The sequence below is a fragment of the Ixodes scapularis genome, unplaced genomic scaffold (genome assembly GCF_016920785.2).
Source record: "Ixodes scapularis isolate PalLabHiFi unplaced genomic scaffold, ASM1692078v2 PGA_scaffold12__126_contigs__length_90152505, whole genome shotgun sequence".
Lineage (NCBI taxonomy): Eukaryota > Metazoa > Arthropoda > Arachnida > Ixodida > Ixodidae > Ixodes > Ixodes scapularis.
Window position 1 is genome coordinate 34,935,561 of NW_024609838.1, and position 19,523 is coordinate 34,955,083.

Genomic DNA, 19,523 nt, shown 5'->3' on the forward strand with positions numbered 1-19,523 from the left:
TTTTTGTAATGACGCATCGTTTTTATTATTTTTATTGTAAATATTAAAATTACGTTGCATTATTCAATAGAAAGGTTTTAAAAAAAAGTTGTAAAAAGTTGCTACGTCTTCAGCGCCCCAAGTAACTTTCAAAAGAAAACGTTTGGTTGGTTTGGTGACACGCCTCGTTGGCATTGTGGCATTGTATGCTTGCTTTACTGTACGCCGGCTAGCTTGGAAGGTATGTACGATTATAATTATTTCTTCATACGCACGCCTCGCACGAATTTTCCATCAGATAAACGCGACCCTCGTTTCACCGAAACATTTCAGACTACCGTCTCGATCTTTGTCGTATAGACCAGGCGTCGAGTGCATGAGACCGTGGCCGTTCTCTCAAGATCGCTCGGGCGAACGATTGATTACGAATCAAAAGTTTAGCGTAGCGTATTAACTAAGACCGCCTCAATTGAGTTCAATAAATGCAACACAAAGCGGTCACGAAGAGCACCAATTGCATTAATGTTCAAACGTGCGGGTTTTTTGTTTTGTTTTTTTCGGGCGCTCCGTGGTCGCTGCGTTCTCGATGTTTGTCGGCTCCTTGGCTTCCTGGTATGAATTCACGTTTTTTTGTTTTTTCTTTTTTAAGATTTTATCTTGTTGTTATGGAAATAACTCTACGTGTATTCTAGCTAAACAAGGTACGTTAAAATATATAAGCGTATAACAATGCGGGGTACTAGTCTAGAAGTGTATCGCGCCGCACAAATCACTAAAGCGAGACCGGCTTGTATGCCACACGTGTCATACGGTCGTTGGTCGGCTGGAATGTTTTGCTCTTGTGCCGAATGCCGCGGTGACAGCGCTTTCTCGAACAAGTTACGACGTCTGGAGGTCGACGCGCGCGCGAGTCGGAACACCACGTTAATCCCTGCGCGGTCCTCAGGCAGGAATGTGGCTCAATTGTTATTCGTCCTTGACTCTCTGTTTTGTGCAATTTTCGTTGCAAGTGCGCCGTTTCCTAGTGTTGCTTCACGTCGGGAGAAAGGACGGATTGCCGTCGGCATGAATGGGAAATTTTAAATCGAAGGTTTGACGCTGACAGCTAAGTGGTATTTCACTGGCGGTCATAGCCGAGCTCGCTGCTGCCGAGCATGTGCCGACGGCAAGCTTCCACAACGCTTCCGACACGCACATTAGACTCCATCAAGATTGTCGTTTTTGGACGACCATAAATAAACTCATCCCGGACATGCGCTGTGAGGAATAACCTCAAATATGGCGTCCAGAGTTCCTATGCTACATATGCATGTCTTCATAAATTTGTCACAAAGCTTTCCTGCTTAGCAACAAATACCCGACGTCCCACAGTGATGTCAAACTTGTGGCATATTCTTGCCGCTGTTACTTATACGCTCATTGAACTGAGTTAAGTTTGATGGTATAAAAATAAGGGCGCTTTCTACGGCGTGTTATGCATGAGCCTTACGTTCTAAGCCGCATACAGCAAAGCAGCCATCTGCACGCTACTCCGATACAACAAATTGTGATAAGTTTACTTCACGTCGGGGCACTGCACAAGGACTCAAACGTTTTCAGGTCAACTGTTGTGTTTCTGCTTGTTGCCATATACTTTTATTTGTTTCAGAATTCTACAGGGTGCTACTTTGTTGTTTGCGCAGGTAAACAATGTCGCACGTGAAAAGGCTGGTGCTCTCCATAGTGCAGTTCCTTAGGCAGCAGCTCCAGACTGCCGACTTGAGCTCCGACGCAAAAGAAAGTGTTGAAGGTTTGTTCGTCCTTGCTTTCTTTTTGCTTTTGCTGTTTGTTTATTTTATGTCAGTTTTTAAGGCTCCTTTTGGCAACCTACAATAGTTGCCAGTTCGTCTTTGGTGGTAATTGTCTGTACGAATACCCGATTCTTTGAACGGGCTTCTCAAATCCTTTTCGGGGTCTGATATTGACAGCGATCAAATAATGCTTTTGGGCAAAGCATTGTTTTTGTTCGTCGCAACGGACCATACTTGCAGGGTTCAACATTCGTAGAACCCGTAAACGTCGGTTCTTCTCCCAAACCATGGCTTTCAAACTGGGTTTTTAGGAACTCTGGGTTCTCCAGAGTACCTTCATTACACTCATATTGAAGTTTGTCTGCTCTTTGCGCGCCTTGTGCATTAGTTTACCCCCCAGATGAAGTTACATGCGTTTGTTTTCCCCTGACCTCAACCAATGAAGATGTGCGCTTGGCTACCTTGTCATCGCGCGTTCCGTGAGCATTTATTTCATTTAATTATTTATTTACACATACTGCGACCTCTTTGAGGTCATTGCAGGAGTGGAAAATACAGAAACAAATTAACATTCAAACAATACAACATGCCCTTGAACATAACAGAAATGAGCACGATGGTGTCATGAGTTGCTGAAAAGAATAGGCTGAGCCGCACTAATAAAATCACCATAGGGAAGAGTGTATTTTCCCATCAAGATTATTTCAAATTTCAATACTCCCAATAGATTATTCCCGATGTTGCCTGTTTATTGGCGTGGTCCTTCTTGCGTTCCAATGCGCCGAAGACACATTTTGGGGCATTTGCTCGCCGTATATAATAGGGAGAGACCCAGAGACGTGTAAAAAAAGGGGGGGACGGGACAAACACGAAGCCTTTGAGTGTGTCTTCTCTTTCTCTCTTTTTGCACCACAGTCTCCGAGTTTTTCAAAGTTACCATAGCATATTGCGCATCTGCCCATTCCACACTAAGTGCCCATTCCCAAATTTGTAAGATTTGAGGAAATATGCACAGTACATTGATATGCAAAAATTGATGACGGCACGAGTGCCCATCCCCCATTTTTTCGCAATTATCTCTCAATTTTGAGTGGGCGCTCTCCTGGTATTCTGCGGTATGTTCAACTCCTGACGGCTCGTTAAAGCACTAATTTAACTGATTTGAGCCCTCTGTGGTGCTTGAGTAGGTGTCGAATGCACCTCAGTGTAATGCCTCTTATTGTTTAAAAGGTCCGTGGGCTTCCAAACTGCTTTATTACAAGAATGCTGGGGCGTTCGTTGGCTATCAGTGAAGCAAGATAAGCCTTCCTCGACATTAAAAAGTTTGAGGACGTTTGTCACAGACGACGAGCCCTATTTGTTAAAGAAGGGCTCCGGCGAAATTTCACTAGTCACTGATTTGCCTCGAAAATTGGTTTTAGACCCTCTCGGAAATTCATTCTGGCCACTTTTTATCACTATCATCATCTCGGGGATGTAATGACGGCTTTGCGGTTACTGATAATGGAAGAAGTTGAAGATGCTCTGAAGCGGATGATGCAAGGTCGTTCGAGGCGTTAGTACGGTGCGGCGCAGGTATTGAATACAAAAGCTGCGTAACCATTCATTTCTAACTCATGTCCAGTCAATTTGTTGGCTTTAAATTAGATTTAAAGACCCTCGATGTATTAAATATTATCACAGCTTCAATGTGGGTTTGTGTTTCGTCATTACTGTCCCCGACGGGTTACGAGAATTTTCGAGGGTGTAAAATGAATGCTGGCTAAGCTCGTGCCAGCATAGCAAAGAAACTTCCGCAAAATGTCCTATTATTTTTTTTTTTTAGACTGCCCGCTTGATTTGCAAGTTGTACAACACACGATGTCGCCGCACTGGAGAGCGCAGGAAAAGTTTAACGCTGTTTTGGGATCACATTCACTTGCCGCTTCCTCAGTAGCTACTATTTTGATTTTAGAGGTAATAAATAGCACATTGGAAAGAGCAAGGCCTGGGTTGTCTATAAATATGTTAAGAATGGGCACCCCAAGAAACTGCCGAAGCTCCCCTGAATTTGCTACTTTTCGTTTTTTTTACAGCGACAGCTGTTAGTTTCTAGAGTTTTTGACGGGGTGAGCATAAATGCCGTCAGTTGGCCCACTAAATTTAGCAGAAAAATTGACGTTACGCGACCTACGCAGTAATTCAGTTTCCCCGCTAAATTTGTCGGGAAGATTCATATCACGGGACCTACAGATAAATTCAGGCTCCCGCCAAATTTAGCGGAAAAATTGACGTCACGAGACCTATGCACCAGTTCAGTTTCCCCGCTAAATTTGTCGGGAAAACATGTGGCGACCTTAAAATTGTTTATTCGTCCACGACATGTTGACGCTAAATCAACGCAACGTCATTTCAATATCAGATCAACGCATGACGCACGATCGGCCAATGTCCATCGGTCGTCCTTGTCGCATTGTCGAATGAGCAGCACAGCTGTCGCTGTCTAAACACATCACATTGTGTGATCGTCGCGCTATTTTTTTCACACTGCAGTGGCTGTCCAGTGCCTGGAGACTGCGTACGGAGTGAGCATCGATGACCTTTCCAATGACAGCCTCCTCGTGTCGAGGACACTCCTAGACATTTTTCGCGAAGTTGTGGTCCAGGAACACGTGAGTGACCCGGTGTGCGTCGTTAGTCCCGACTACAGGTCCACTACCGTGGACGTCCGGACAACTCGCTCAAGCGCACAAACAAACTGGGTGCAAATTTCGGGCTGAAATTAGAATCGACATAGCGTTAGCCATGCTCACTATTTATTTGTTCATTTACTTTTCTAAGCTGCCTACATTCCACTCGATGAGCGAGGCAGGATCACAGGCGAAACATGAAAACATGCGCAAGAGACGGTGTGAGGGAAGCAACTGCTCAATGGAGAAGTGATCCAAAGCTTGTGATTAAAAGAAAGTCTGTGTTTTCGAGTTGACAACAGTGCAAGGAAGCTTGTTGCAGTAGCTCATAGTACTTGGGGACAAGAATGCCTCGAACAATGGTCATTAGGTGGTGCTTGTTACTCTACGACCTTGTTTGGTTAACTGGCGTATAATGATGGACGCACAGCCAGACTTTCTTGGGCCAGGATACAAAGAAATTCGGCCAGTTTCATGGCAAGTTGCTGAACCACGCAGCGTCGATGCAATGTATATTTTCAGAAGTATCGGCATAATATTACGCACCAGCTGTAATGTTTAAGAAAGATGCAAGTCAAAAGACGGCAATATTTTGCAAAGTACTGTGATGTGGGGTCTGGTGGTGTTTTATTATCTTTAAATCTTCATATTTTATGTATCTAAAAAAAAAATAACAAGTGCCGGTGTGGTCGCGAAATTAGCCGAATACGCGTTGAAGACCTCCCCACAACCCAGAACAGCATAAATCTGAGCCATTTTTCTTTCGTGCGGGGTTCTTCGAATTGTGACTTTGCCCGCCATTGCATTTACATTGACCAGTAGGCCTAGCGCCTCCTCTTCATCACCGTCATCTGTAGTTTCGATTTCTCACGAAATATGATTTTAAGAAAATATTCTTTTTCCCATTGCGAAAGAGTATTGCTACAGATCATGGTAACATTCAAGCAGGTTTTTCTCTTTCTGTATTTTCGGGGCATCCTCACAGTTTGTGCACAATAATATTTGTTCTCATTATTGTCCTATCACAACCAAATTTGACGTGCATATAGACAATTGTAAGCACGGCACCCTGACTGGGGCTTCATTAGTGCAAGCATGTGCAGCTTGTGCATGCTTACACATGCTTGCACTCATGCTATACTTTGGCGCACTATGGCCCGAGTTGCTGCTGCGCCGAAAAACTCCAAATTCATTCATTCATTCATTCATGCTATACTTTAGCTATGCCCCTGCACATGTGCATGTGCAGCTTGCACATGGACATAGCTTTGGCAAGCTCGAAAATTGCACGGGCTTGTCCGCACGAGATGAGACATGGCGGCGGCCAGGGGCCTTGCTTGCAATCGTCTGTAGTTTAGAATACATAGAATGCAACTATCTAGGTTTGGCTAGAATGTATTCTCTTTATATATTTATGTAAAATTTAAGAAACTTTTGTTTGCCCCTTGAAAATGACATTTTTGCGATTTTTAGTTATTTTAAAGCAAGTCTTGCACTCAATATATTTATTGTTCATTGCCCTCAGTGGTTTGGAAGGAGCTAATTATTTCATTTTCTAATGCTCTTTTAAGTGTTTTTGAAATCCAAATTACGGTTTACCATCCCTTTAAGAAACAAACTACGTCAAATCTAACACCAGATTTATTAAGAGAAGAATAAGCACAGAAGCTCTGAAGATTCCATTTAGTTACTGTAAATAATAATAGAAAAATGTTTTCCCTTGGTGCATGTCCCCTTAATTGACAAGTTCTTGCTCATCGATTAACAGCTTAGTAGTAGTAGTAGTAGTGAGGTGTTCGCACAATGGCTTCGTTGTATTAGCCTTCTGGCTGGTGTTAATTCCATTACACAGCTTCAACCAGGCAAGAGAATGGTGCGCAGGCTTCGCAGATCAGTTGTTAACAGTTAGCTGGATGCTCTGTGTCATATTTTGCAAGCGTTGCTTCTTTTTTTTTTTCTTTTTTAGGCACAGGTGCACGAGACGTTGCCCGAGCCCACGGAGGCGCAGAGGGCTGAGGCCGAAAAATACAAACAAGAAGGTGTTTCTCAAAATTTTTATACTTCCTCTTTAAGTCTGCGGCATTTCCAGATCAGGTTCTTAAAGTTGCAGGAATGCAAAACCGAAAACTCAGGTGGAGAAGTTTTGTTGGTATTAACAGCATCTTAGTTGAGCACACGTAATGCCTCCAGCCGTTTGGGCATGTTGAAACGTTACCAGACAAGAGCAGGCATCTCGCAGTTAAGCCTAATTTAAACCTACCGTCATAGTGTAGATCAGTAAGCTACCGCCAAAACTTTCAGACTCTAACCTTGTTCTCCAGGCAATTAGGTTTCTAAAAAAAGCTTTCCGCTTTACTTATGTAGTGACGGGTGGCATAATCCCTAGATACTTTTTGCACATTAACTTAAGTGTGAAGCTACCTCGAGAGCTTGAGGCATTGAGTTCGGTGTGTGTTTACATTCAATGCTGAATACGTTTTTTATTCCTTGTTGCAGGCAACAACATGATGAAACTAGAAATGTACACAGCAGCCTTGGAATGTTACACAAAGGCCATCAGTTTGGACGGGAACAATGCGGTGTATTACTGCAACAGGTATGGAACTCAGTAGCTGTCATTTCTTCTGGATGCCTCTCGCAGTAACAATGAAGAACGACGACATTACACAAAAATAAAAAGCATTTCTAACTGCTTTTTTTTTTTTTTTGTGGTTTTGCTTGAGTTATTTAAGTCGCTCTATCCTTAAATATGTAGGGCTGCAGCGCACAGCAAGCTGAACAACCATGCAGACGCCATCGAGGATTGCCAGAGGGCTTTGGACATCGACCCAAAGTATGGCAAGGCATACGGACGGATAGGGTATGTCTGCGCCGAAACGCATCCCAACAGCCTTACTCCAGATGGCTTTGCCACATGTTGCGTCATGTCAAACTTGTACGAGCAGCCTAAACCTCTTCATTTGCAGCATAACGTTTAGACAATGCCTGAAAGTTTTTCGAGGACAGAGGTTGCATTTTTAAACTCGACAGCTAATCGGTAAAGATTCGGAGGGAACGTTAAATGCATGCAAGCTGGTGAACTTGCACCGTTACGAAAAGCCTCGGAGTGGGGAAACAACAGAATCTGACAAACCACATGTGTTTTTGCTCGCTCTTGCGTTTTTGTCAGGGTTGAATGTTTGCATAGCAGAAGAGTGAAATTAAGGGTGTTCCTTGGCCACCACCCATTGCCGTTTCGCGTCTACGTGCTCCAACCGGACAGTTAAGGGGGGACACTACCCAGAAAGAAAAATTTCTGCAAATAAACTTGATTTTGAAAAATGCCATATTTACATCCACCAACATCTAGAGAGTATTCACTGGAAGTTTCATTTGTTTTCACGGCATAGTTATTTTTTTATAAATTATTTTCGGTCCACCGATGCTAAAGGAAAGGTAGAGGTTCAAGCATGACGAGAATAATCCGTGGAGAAGGGGAACAAGAGGGACAAAGGACAAACACAAATCTTGTTCAGCTCGCTTGCAGCTTTGCGTTTAATTGCCTTATAATCGAGGTTCAAGCACTTTGAGCACTTTTTTCTCAGTTCAACGTTTTGGCAGCAAATCCCACCTTAATAAAATTCGTTTGAGAACAAAGCTATTGGGAGACTTAATATTTGTGGCATATATGCCAAAAATTTATGGAGCCGGTTACTACTTTGCATTTTCATAATCCTTTATTATGAAAAATCGTAATTTGTAAAACATAATAAATGTAAAAAAAAAAAACTTTTTTTTTAAAATTTTTTAACTTAAAAAAAATGCATATTAAAAAATATATAGCAATTGGCAACAGGCATTTCAGTATGCATTCCACCAGAAAAATATGTGATTAACAACACCATATCTCAACGATAGATTCATTGAGCAGATTCCATGCAAAGCTATGTTTGGGGGTATGGTACGTCATAAAATTGGTTCACAGGGCTAAAACTTTGCATGCCCTTTTTGTATAAGGCTACAAACATCACCTGCGAATATCACGCCGATTGAGTAAGCGGTTCAAGATTTGACATTGCCAGGTAGTTAGCTGCAGCGATGCTCTTGATGCCGACCGCAGGGAATAATCTTGTATTTGCTTTGGGAATAATCTAACGTTGTTCTGGCCATGACCTCGCTTTTGCAGTCTAGCCTATGCGAGTCTTAACGAACACCAGAGAGCCAAGGAGTGCTACCAGAAAGCGGTAGAACTGGATCCCGAGAACCAGAGCTACATCAACAATCTCAGGGTTGCCGAAGAGAAGCTGCGCGGAATGCCCGTAAGTCTAGACTCCAGGTGGTTTTCCTGTTGCGAGCCTTTTTAATTCACAAACATGCCTTCATAAGCATGATTGACGTATTGGAGGAATTGTGGGTGACTTTTGGATGAAGCACTTTCCCCTTTTCATACGTACCAAATCGTGAACCAGGAACATAATGGGTGTTCTGTACCCGCTGCCTGTTGAAGTTTTATTTGAAGCATTGTTAAACCAAAGATTGAAATGGACATAGATTCATAATCCAGTTCATGGCTGTCCTGTACGTCTGGACTGGCTATCGCTAGTTCGCCATGGCGGTAGCCGTCTCCTAATTTGAAATCTTTGCGTCGAACTTTGATTGACTGCGTGGAGCCAATCGGACGTTCACTTTCTTCGCGTTTTTGTTCTCATAGAGTCCGGGCAATGGCGACGCACGCCGAGCCGGCGGAGTTGGTGGAGGGGCGCCGATGGACTTTGGCAGTCTTCTAAACAACCCCACCCTCATGAACATGGTAGAGTACTCTCGCTTCTTAGTTCCATCTACCGTGCAGTATTAAACACGGTACTGGGCCTGATATCTGGGGCCTACAAACGGCATTGACGAATGGGCTAGTTGGTAGTTCATTTTTTAAATTGCACCAGTTGAAATCACAGTCCACTTGGTTAAGGTTAGCAGGGATGCCAGTGAAAGATCATTTCAAACCCAGTGACTGGGCTCGTCCTTGGGGCCGAGCATTTCTTGGAAAGGTGTATACGAGGATCTGTTTTACAGCGATGGCTGTTACGGGTTCTTCCCACCACTGAAATGATGTCCATTGTCGACGTTGTAGTTGATGATGTAGGGCATCCGTCGTCGACGTTGCCAAATCCCTGAAAAAGATCTCCCGCCGCCTGTAGGGATCGAACACAGGCAGGGTTGCCACTGGGTTTGGAGTCAAAGTAGCCAAATCACGTGCAGAAAGTAGCCAAAAATAGCCATTCTATTTAAGATTTCGCCAAAAAAGTCGCCACACCAAATATGTACAATAAAAAGGTATAAAAAAAAAGAGAAGTAGCGAACACTATATTAAAGGTTAATAACTAGGAGTCTTGAGTTTACTGCACACTCGTGCCGGCCGTACAGAAGTTTACAAGCGTGAGGGTGAAGCACTTCAAACTAATATCAAACACTGCAGCAAAGTGCTAGTAGATGCTGCTGGCCCCAGAATGATTTGCAGTCATTTTCTGGAGCATTTTATCTGGGATCATGTATGTAGATGATGTCTTCTGCTGCAGTCGGTGGCCACACTTGCGAAGTTCCGTTTTAGTCAGCGCTGGGAGAAAACTCTCTCTGCTTCGGCATTTGAGACTGGAAGCGTCAGGATCTTTGCGGCGCCTGCGGTTACTCCTGGGGGGCATATAGCGGCAGCATCCGTGAAAACCAGTGCTTGATACCAAAAGCTTAACACAGGGCTCGTCTCGTTTGTGGCAAAAGCAGACCACAGTAGTCGGATCTCCGCTTCTAGCTCATTCCTAAAGGTGCTGAAAAGGTGAGAAGGCAAACTAAAAATTTCCCTGCAAGCATTGAGCCCCATTTCAACCTCCGATCTGATTGCTTGAAGCCTGCAGAGTGCAAATGTTGTGTTAAGAATGCGCGTTTGCAGTTGACTAGCCATTTTATTTAAAACCAAAGCATCGTTCTCGAATGCAAAGTTGCTTTTGGGGAGGCAGTCCGCTAGCAGCAAACAGTTCTGGAAAGGCTTCCCCGAGGTCAGCTTGTGCAGAATTTAGGCAGTGGCGGATTCTAGGGGGGGGGGGGGGAGCGACGAGGGCGGCCGCCTTTCCCCCCCTCCCCCCCCTCCCCCCCTCCCCCCCTCCCCCCCCCCCCCCCCCCCAAAAAAAAAAAAAGGTGTTCTGGATTTGCCCCTGACCAGGTGAATGCTCCATGTTTCTTTATTACTTCCGCCAGCCTGCCCGTTTACAGCGTTTAAAATTTGCAGAACGAGCATGCTTTGGCCTGGAAACGTGTCTGTGCGATACTGCTAAGAGCCGCAACGAGCCGCCGAAAGTAGCCAAAAATTCGCCAGATCGCCAAGCGTAATTTTTGGTAGCCAAGCGCCCCCAAAAGTAGCCAATTTGGCGAAAAGTAGCCACCAGTGGCAACCCTGAACACAGGTCCGCTGCGTGTGAAGCAAAGGTGGCATCAGTGAGCCATGCCATATCGTACGTGCTTTATAGTTAGGATTTTTCTAGTACCCGATGCCGGCCGCATGCGCTGTCTGGAAAGAGAATATGGTTTGTAACAAAAAGCCGTCATAGTACCGTCAGTGCAAAGAGCTCATGCCGGGAAACGCGCTTTCCCTTTCCCACGCTTCGGAATGAAAAAGAAACAAAAGCGTTCGGAACAAAATGGAGCAAAACAAAAGCGGTCGGAACAAAACAGATTTCCATTTTGTTTGGAACGCCTTTGTTCACGCACCCCACAATGTGCGAACGCAATGCCGATGCCCAACAACTTCGCCGTGACGTGTTGCAGCGATCGCTATTCGTTACGATGAGATGCGTCAAATTTTGTGGACAGGGTATGTTAAAGGGACACTGACACCCCACAAATATAAAACTTTTTTTGTTAGGCAATTTATTATGGTGTCGGAAGACTACCCAGTCAATATTTTGCTACAGGATCACACATATTTTTAATAGTCAAAAACAAAACTTCTAGAAACCGAAACTGGACCGGGGAGGAAGAAGAAATATAAAGGAGAAACATACCAAAAATCATATATAACTGCAACTTATTTTTTTTATTTTCTTCTAATTGACATATTTAGTTTTTTTAAAAGCCACAAAAAATGGGTACTATAAAAAAAAAATTATATTTTTAATATTGAGTGTGTGCCTTTGACGACCCACGACTTAGGTTATCTTTGGCGATTGTGTCTAAACCAGTGATTCTCAGCCATCGACATTTCGCGGACCCCTTGAAAATCGGCATAGATAATGGAGGACCCCCATTCGTGGCGAGGGGAAGGAAAAGTATAGGTTAATTATGATAGTGATTTGATAAATGGATATAAGTAAGGGCTAGTGTGAAATAGACTTCCCTTTTTGACATATACACCTGAAAACGCAGCCGAAAATTTGAACATTTCTTCACAGTCTGAGAAAAGACAACTTTTATTGCCGGGCTTGACTGATGAGGCTCGGCTTCGCGGACCCCCATTTGAGAACCACTGGTCTAAACCATAGAGAACGGCCCGTGACCACAGAGAAGAGTAAGCGCGACTCAAACCGGCCAGTTCTCGATCGGCAGTGTACGGGCGGAAAGAAAACGAATTTTGAGCCGCAAATTGTGTTTTGGATAGCCGGGCTCTGATATGTCATGCACAAATAAAAACCGTGGCAAGCATAAATACCCTGTCACTGTCCCTTTAATGACGATATAAGCTTTTTCATAAGCTAGTAAAGTGGGCACCTGCCAACATGTGTCGTGTATGAGAAAATTTTACGTGCATTCATAGTCACCAGGTGCAAACTCTTGTCCAGAAAGTGCGTTATGTCTCTTCGCGGTGAAATTAAACTTCCAACGCATATTTTACTCATGCTGTTTGTGCTCCAAAATTTGTAACTGCAGTCCTAATTCCAGTGTGTGCACGACTTGCTTTTGCTTGTCGATACTTGCGGCGAGATTCTTGACACGCGTGCATACAAGGTCCTGTACAGTTCTGACATGTCCCTTCCATTATCGTCCCTAAGGGTTGTTAGCAAGAACTCCTGAAAAAAGGTACCTTACACACTGGCTTGTTTGAATGCAAGGTTCCTGCTTTTTAGTTATGATTTTGATGTTTTAGTTGTACTACTGTGCAATATTTAATTCAATTTGATCTTACCTTTCAGGCGGCCACCTTGATGCAGGACCCCACCATGCAAAACATGTAAGTGCACAGTTGCTCTCAGACCATTTGTAAAGTATGCACTTCATAGGCAAAATTCAACACTTCTTGTATTGAGTGTTTTGTGAGGTTGAAAAAACATGATCAAACAAAACATGTTTTCTAAAAAAAGAAAAGAAGTGGTTGTTGTCTAAAACCAATCTAATCGTTGGGTGTGAGAAATGTGTACAACTTCTGAAAGGCTGCAAATGCCAGATTTCTCTGAATGATACCTAAGATACATTTTTGTAAATTTGCAAGTCATCTCTTGTAGTTGCTCCTGCAGCATCCATTCCCGATTGTTTTTTTTGTTGCAACTTACGTTACATTTCTCCAAGACCTTCGTCAAAGTTGGAGAGAAGTCGAGTCAAATTGTAACTCTTGCGAATCGTGTTAAGCAGACTCAATGATTTAACTGCTGCGTAGTTTTGCCCGCAAGTGCCTAACTCTAGTTACTAACGTGTGTTATGTAAACCAGGTCTTGGCACTTTTTTTTTCTTTTTTTTTGACGTTGCACGTTCAAAAATTTAGTGATGGTGGCGTCTTGGACAGGATGGCTGGCTTGATGTCCGGTGGGATGAGCCAGAATACTGGGGGCGGCTTGGATGCACTCCTTCAGGCGTAAGTCTGGCATTTTGGTGCAAGTTATCGTTTTACTCTCTGGGGGTGGCTTGGATGCACTCCTTTAGGCATACGTCTAAAGGAGTGCAAGTTTGCATTTTACACTCTGGGGGCGGCTTGGATGCACTCCTTCAGGCATAAGTCTGGCATTTTGGTGCAAGTTTGCATTTTACACTCTGGGGGTGGCTTGGATGCACTCCTTCAGGCGTAAGTCTGGCATTTTGGTGCAAGTTTGCATTTTACACTCTGGGGGTGGCTTGGATGCACTCCTTTAGGCATAAGTCTAAAGGAGTGCAAGTTTGCATTTTACACTCTGGGGGTGGCTTGGATGCACTCCTTCAGGCATAAGTCTGGCATTTTGGTGCAAGTTTGCGTTTTACTCTCTGGGGGTGGCTTGGATGCACTCCTTCAAGTGTAAATCTGGCATTTTGGTGCAAGTCTGCGTTTTACTCTCTGGGGGTGGCTTGGATGCACTCCTTTAGGCATAAGTCTAAAGGAGTGCAAGTTTGCATTTTACACTCTGGGGGTGGCTTGGATGCACTCCTTCAGGTGTAAGTGTGGCATTTTGGTGCAAGTCTGCGTTTGACTCTCTTACGTGGAAGCACTTTTAAGGAAAACCTAAATTAATTGAGCATGTAAGAAATGCCACAAGGCATTATTCAAGCTTTAGGAAGCATGGCGTAAGGTGCAAAAGACAACGGACACAGGGAAGAAGACTCGCAGGTTTTTTGCGCTTTACGCCATGCTTTTTAACTTTCACAAAACTCCTGTAAAATACTGCGGAAGCACCCACTTCATTCAAGTGCCCACTATTAACATTTCCCAAACATTGAAATTCTGCATATCATATGTCAACCGTCCGAAATTCACTGGACAAGTGCCCACGTCTGGATTAACCACGTTTTCAGTGAAAGTTGGTTGGGTGCTCCCCCGGAATTTTACGGTAGCTCAATTACGAGTTCTTCTACGGTGTTATTCAAACTGCCTTTATCTGGAAGCCATACTGCCTAATTTTAGGGGGCCCCTTTTTTTTTTCTGCCTTCGCACCGATACAATTTAGTAAAGGTCTTCCGGCGAGGCATTTACACGCACCTAGATTTTTACGGCGGCACGACCTACAGGTGGAGCAAATGTTTCATGAGGCACGAACAAATGCACCTGATTTAGTGGCACCGTGCTTTGGTCACCTGACAATGTCAACTTCATGCAGGTACGACGACTTACTTGCAGTAGGATAGGAAACAAATTTAGGGCACGTGCCATTGCTATTGGTGGCAACATTGTTGCTGCACCATGGCCTAATGGGAAGACCAAGATGGGCTTAGTTTGGGGGCCGGTCGGGGTAGCTTCGAGTGGCCACTCGTATGGTCACTGTCCCGCCGAAAATAGGAAGTGCCATATACTGACTGCTGCTTAGCAACTTTTAGTAAGAATTGTTCAACTGTCAAGTTGTAGCGCCGATCGTTTTGATTGTTCAATAATAGAAAAAGTAAAAAAATTACTTTCCTTGTCTTTTTTTCTTCAAAGCATTAGATTTTTTTTGCAGTGGTTTCTGATCCTCCTCCCAGCTAAAAAATACATTAAATAAGTTAAAAAAAAAAAAAAATTTTAAATAGTTTTTTTTTTGTCTCTTGCCCAGATTTTGAGTTTATAGGAGCAGATAACCACCCTTATTGCTTCTGGGTTCATTTATTGCCACTCGTGTTTGTGCGATAGCCAGAGCTGCTCTCGAGTTCTGTGAATCTATCGATGCAGAATTACCTTCTCACCGAAGAAATTAGAGAGTTTTAGAATAGGGGCCCCCAAAGCTTGGGGCCCCCCAAGAAATAGGGGCTCACCACTGCGCATGCGCAGAACCCAAAATCTGTTTGGGGCTTTGGGTTGGCGCTTGGGGTCGGGTTGCGTCGGCAAACATGGCGGCGCCCTTTCTGCTCGCTTCGGAGCGAATTCGCCATGGTCGCTGCAGTATTAGCCCATTTAAATGCCAGTGAATAGTGCTACCGGCTTTCGCTTTGCTTGATCTGGCTCAAATTACAAAGAATGAGCAGTGGGCTCGCCCCATTTTAAAGATCGTCCCCGATTTTGGCCGTTTCTAAGCCTAAACATACGCGGTAACCGTTGACATGGCAACGTATTGCTACTCGGTGGCACGATACCTGCATCTTGAAAACAAGTATTTCAAGGCTTCAAACTCGCTCCAGCTCAGATCTAAATAGTGCAAGTGCCCGCAGAGTATGCGTGCTCGCGTTCGTCTCAGTCTCGGCATAGTTGAAGACCAAAATCTTCGGCTGCATATGGTCAAAGCGCACACCCAAAAATATTGAGAACGAGCCATACCTAAAACAGCGCGCAAGCAAAGGAGGAAGAAAATAGAACACAGGAAAGAGCGCTGACTCCCAACTTATGTATTGTGAAAGAAAGAGAAAGAGGAAGCTTCAGACATGAAGCCCACGCGCACAAACAAGGTATACAGAAGAAAAAATAAAAACATATAAATTACTAAGTTGCAGTAGAAAAGGACAAAACTGACATTATAAGGTCACGAAGAAAAAAAAAAAGATGAGAAAAAAGAAGAAAGAAAAACAACAACGTGGGCTTCATATCTGAAGCTTCCTCTTTCTCTTTCTTTCACAATACATAAGTTGGGAGTCAGCGCCCCTTCCTGTGTTTTGTTATCTTCCTCCTGTGCTTGTGCGCTGTTTTAGGTATGTCTTCTATGTACAAGCTAGCTCAACTCTCTATGTTACTACGAGAACAAGCGCCAAATTAGAGCGCTACGGATTGGATTGTTTCGGCTACACCCGAAATGGGATGGCCGAACGAGTCGAGGCCGATTTAAGGCCAAAAGAAAATGGAGGAAGAGAAGGCTCCAGCGCGCGTTCGCTTCTCGATCGACGATGACATTTATGTGCTACGCGAAGTGTATGCCACTAACTCATTCCAGGATTCCAGGAGATGGACTTGAATGGCCGAAAGGGTCCCCGAAGCAATCGGAAGAAATTTCCCCACGCGGGCCAACCGCGACCGGGTCGACCTGCTGCTGGCACAGTTTAATACGAAGCACAGATTTCCCGGTTACTTTTCGTAACTTAACGTAAAAAAAAAGAAAAAGAAAGAAACGGGTCTGAATGAACGAGCCTTTAGCCGCGGAGTAGCAATACGTCACCATGTCAACAGTTACGACGTATGTTTAGGCTTAGGAACGGCCAGAATCGGGTACGATCTTTAAAATGGGGCGAGCCCACCGCTCATTCTTTGTGACTGGAGCGAGATTAAGCAAAGCGAAAGCTGGTTGCACTATTCATTGGCAATGAAATTGGCTAATACTGCAGCGACCATGACGAATTTGCACCGAAGCGAGCGAAAAGGGCGCCGCCATGTTTGCCCGCCCCCAAGCAATTGGGGGCCCCACGTTGTTTCTCGAATTTCACGTTGGGGGCGCGAGCCAACCCAAAACCCCAAACGGAGTTTGGGTTCTACGCATGCGCAGTGCTGAGCCCCTATTTCTTTGGGGCCCCAAAGCTTTGGGATCCCCGATTATAAAACTCTCTATAACTGTCGTGCTGCTTCAGCTACAGGATGAGCTAACAGCAAGTTACACCTACCAGCGTTGTGCCTGTGACCGGGGAATGGCCCGTCCAGTTCTCAGATAATTCCATTGGCTCACATGATAGCCTGGTATTTGAGGGCGTGCACTCTCTTGTTGACCAGAGAAGTAAATCTTCTGATTCAGAGACGGTCGGCAGATGGGCCTTGCTGTGCCGTTCCAACTGGTGTTAGCCTCCCTATTATTTGAACCGCAAGCCACAATAAAGTGTCGTTTCGGCGCAAATGTTTTGCGTTTTAATAATTTTTCACTGTTAAGAAGTTCGTTCGTTGTCCACAATGGCGCTGCATGCGAAAAAGGCGAGCGTGCCGCGTTGCGTCGTCACAAACCCTATTCTATAAGCACGCTGCGTGAGGTGTCGTTGCGTTGGGTACCCCAAAGCTTTGGGTTACCCAAAGCGTTGGGGCCCCCTATTCTAAAACTCTCTATTAACTCTGATTTCGCAAGCTGGGAGGGTTGGCCCCGTTGACCAGCTGCCGAACTGATGTGCTGAGAACCAACGGCGCGTGTCCGCACTAGTTGCTCGTTTGTCGACACTTTGAATCACCCCAGTTGATGCTTTCTCATCTTGGTTTGCTCACCCTCAATGTTGTCTCAAAAAAAAAAAGTACGACAAGGTGACGTTTTGAGGTCGTGTGGGGTGTCCATTACTAGAGAGTTTTAGTAGATCGTTCCGATACCTCCGATAGCCCCGATAACGATACTATGCATGCACAAGGGAGGCGGTGGCGGAGTATCGGGTATCGTTATCAGAGTCATGGAAACGATCTACTAAAACTCTCTAGTAATGGACACCCCACATTATGGACGAAATTTCTTCGACCCATGTTTTTTCGCCATGCACTTTTGCCCCGTTAATACAGAAACCCGCATTTCGGACTATGTACAGCTACTTTGAGGGGGAATCGGGTAAATACGTGCAGGCATTTCTGTCTCATTATTCTCACCACCATTACTTACACCAGATTAAAAAAAAAAAAAAGAAAACGTCCTAAAATTTTTTTAGATAGTGGACCCAAGAGGATTGCAGTGTGCACCCGGACGTTTGCTGCAAGTGGGTCCTGCCCACTTGCACAATGTTTTTGCTTAGTCTTCTACGTAAAACGAGTCATTACCGCTTGCAGTCAGTCGTTGCTATAGTCAGTTACAGGTTAAGAAGGTAGCGGCAAATGCCCCTCAAAGGGAGTCAGATATCCCTCCGCCACCTCCGCATCCAATAGCGTCCCACCGTTTCCGTGACGTCGCGGCCATTGCGCGAGGAATGTCTTGCCTTTCTGTACATATTTGCTTTATCTTTTGACTTTGACTTAGCATTGTGGAAGCCGCGAGAGGGAGATTAGAGTTCTCCCCCACCGACGGAAACAGATACGACTTTCGGGGATTAGCTTCCCCCCCGATGGATACAAAGGCTGCTTTCAGGGGCTCGGTTCCCTCTCCGATGAATACAAAGGTCGCTTTCTTAAAAAGTGGGATCGGAGACAAGTGGGAATCCATTGAAGCGGAACAAGGAGCGTTTGCAGTGAACTCTTCTTTCGACTGCGGAGAGATTTGAAACGGGCGCATCACACTTGTGGGAGGAGCTTCTCCTACCTTCTTGACTTGTAACAGACTAGAGAGACTGTGCATGACCTATAACCGGGAACAATGAAGAATGAACCCTAAAGCCTCTAGGTCACTCCACTGCAGAGCTCATCACTGTTTGGGGAACGGGAGAGAAGCTCCGAACCCCACAATTAATCTCTCCCGTGGGCAAAACTTGGCAAACAGCAAAGGCTACGGGGGGACAAACAAAAGAGGGTCTGGACACAAGTATCTCCTCCCCCTCTTCCACAACTGCTTGGGTTGGAGACGAGGAGGAGGAAGTTCCCTCTGTGCTTGTTAATATGCGTGTTTTGACCCCGATCCATTATGGCAGACGACTCGCACTTGTGAGCGATTTTTCTGGGGAACGGAGGCATCCATGAGACACGACTCCAATGAGCTCTGCGTTTCTCAAAAGACAAAGTGCAATGCAACTGTGAATTTTTTTTTCCTTTGTTTTTTAGTGTTGCGGTTAATTATATGATTTCCTTTCCTGGCAGCGGTCAGCAGTTGGCGTCGCAGATGCAGGCCTCCAACCCCGAACTGGTGGAACAGTTGAGACGTCACATGAGCAACTCAAACTCTTCGGACGCCAGCAATCAGGACCCGTCGGCGGGGAACCCAGACGCGGACAACTAGGTGTGCTAGGACTCTACCTTCCAAGAGTAACGCGAAATAACACAAAATAAAAACACCATTGATCCTTGTTCAGTCCCATTAGAAACTATGACAAAAGGGCGGAGGTTAAAACCAGACTCGTTTTGGGGGGACAAAATGTCATAGTCTCCGCCAAGCAGACACAACACGACTCAGTTTTTGAAATAAAAAAAAGAAAAAACACTCATTTCTTTTTGTTTCATTTCATTTCACACACGGTGCGGTGTCAAAGGTGCCTATGAACAGAAGATGGGGGGGGGGTATGGGACAGACTACTATTTATTAAATATTTATATGTAATATCAAGGTATCATAGTTGATGCAAGCTACTATTGAATTAGTGTATTTCAAACTCACTGCTGTTGAAGTAGTTGAAACTCCCTACTTTTGAAGTATGGTAGCCTCATAGGTGGTAAGGGGAAGGGGGTTGC

The 19,523-nt window shown here is 44.7% G+C and overlaps 1 protein-coding gene across 1 annotated transcript; it reads left to right on the plus strand.

Annotated features, from left to right (window-relative positions):
• The first annotated feature begins 116 nt into the window (after positions 1-116).
• Positions 117-19,280, plus strand: LOC8037275 (small glutamine-rich tetratricopeptide repeat-containing protein beta). Its single transcript, XM_029980384.3, has 11 exons — positions 117-220; positions 1,662-1,768; positions 4,302-4,420; positions 6,405-6,477; positions 6,935-7,034; positions 7,194-7,298; positions 8,604-8,736; positions 9,129-9,227; positions 12,592-12,629; positions 13,179-13,247; positions 18,936-19,280. Exons 2-11 carry the CDS (start codon positions 1,669-1,671, stop codon positions 19,072-19,074), a joined length of 975 nt encoding a protein of 324 aa, XP_029836244.1. The 5' UTR covers positions 117-220; positions 1,662-1,668; the 3' UTR covers positions 19,075-19,280.
• Positions 19,281-19,523: the final 243 nt, after the last annotated feature.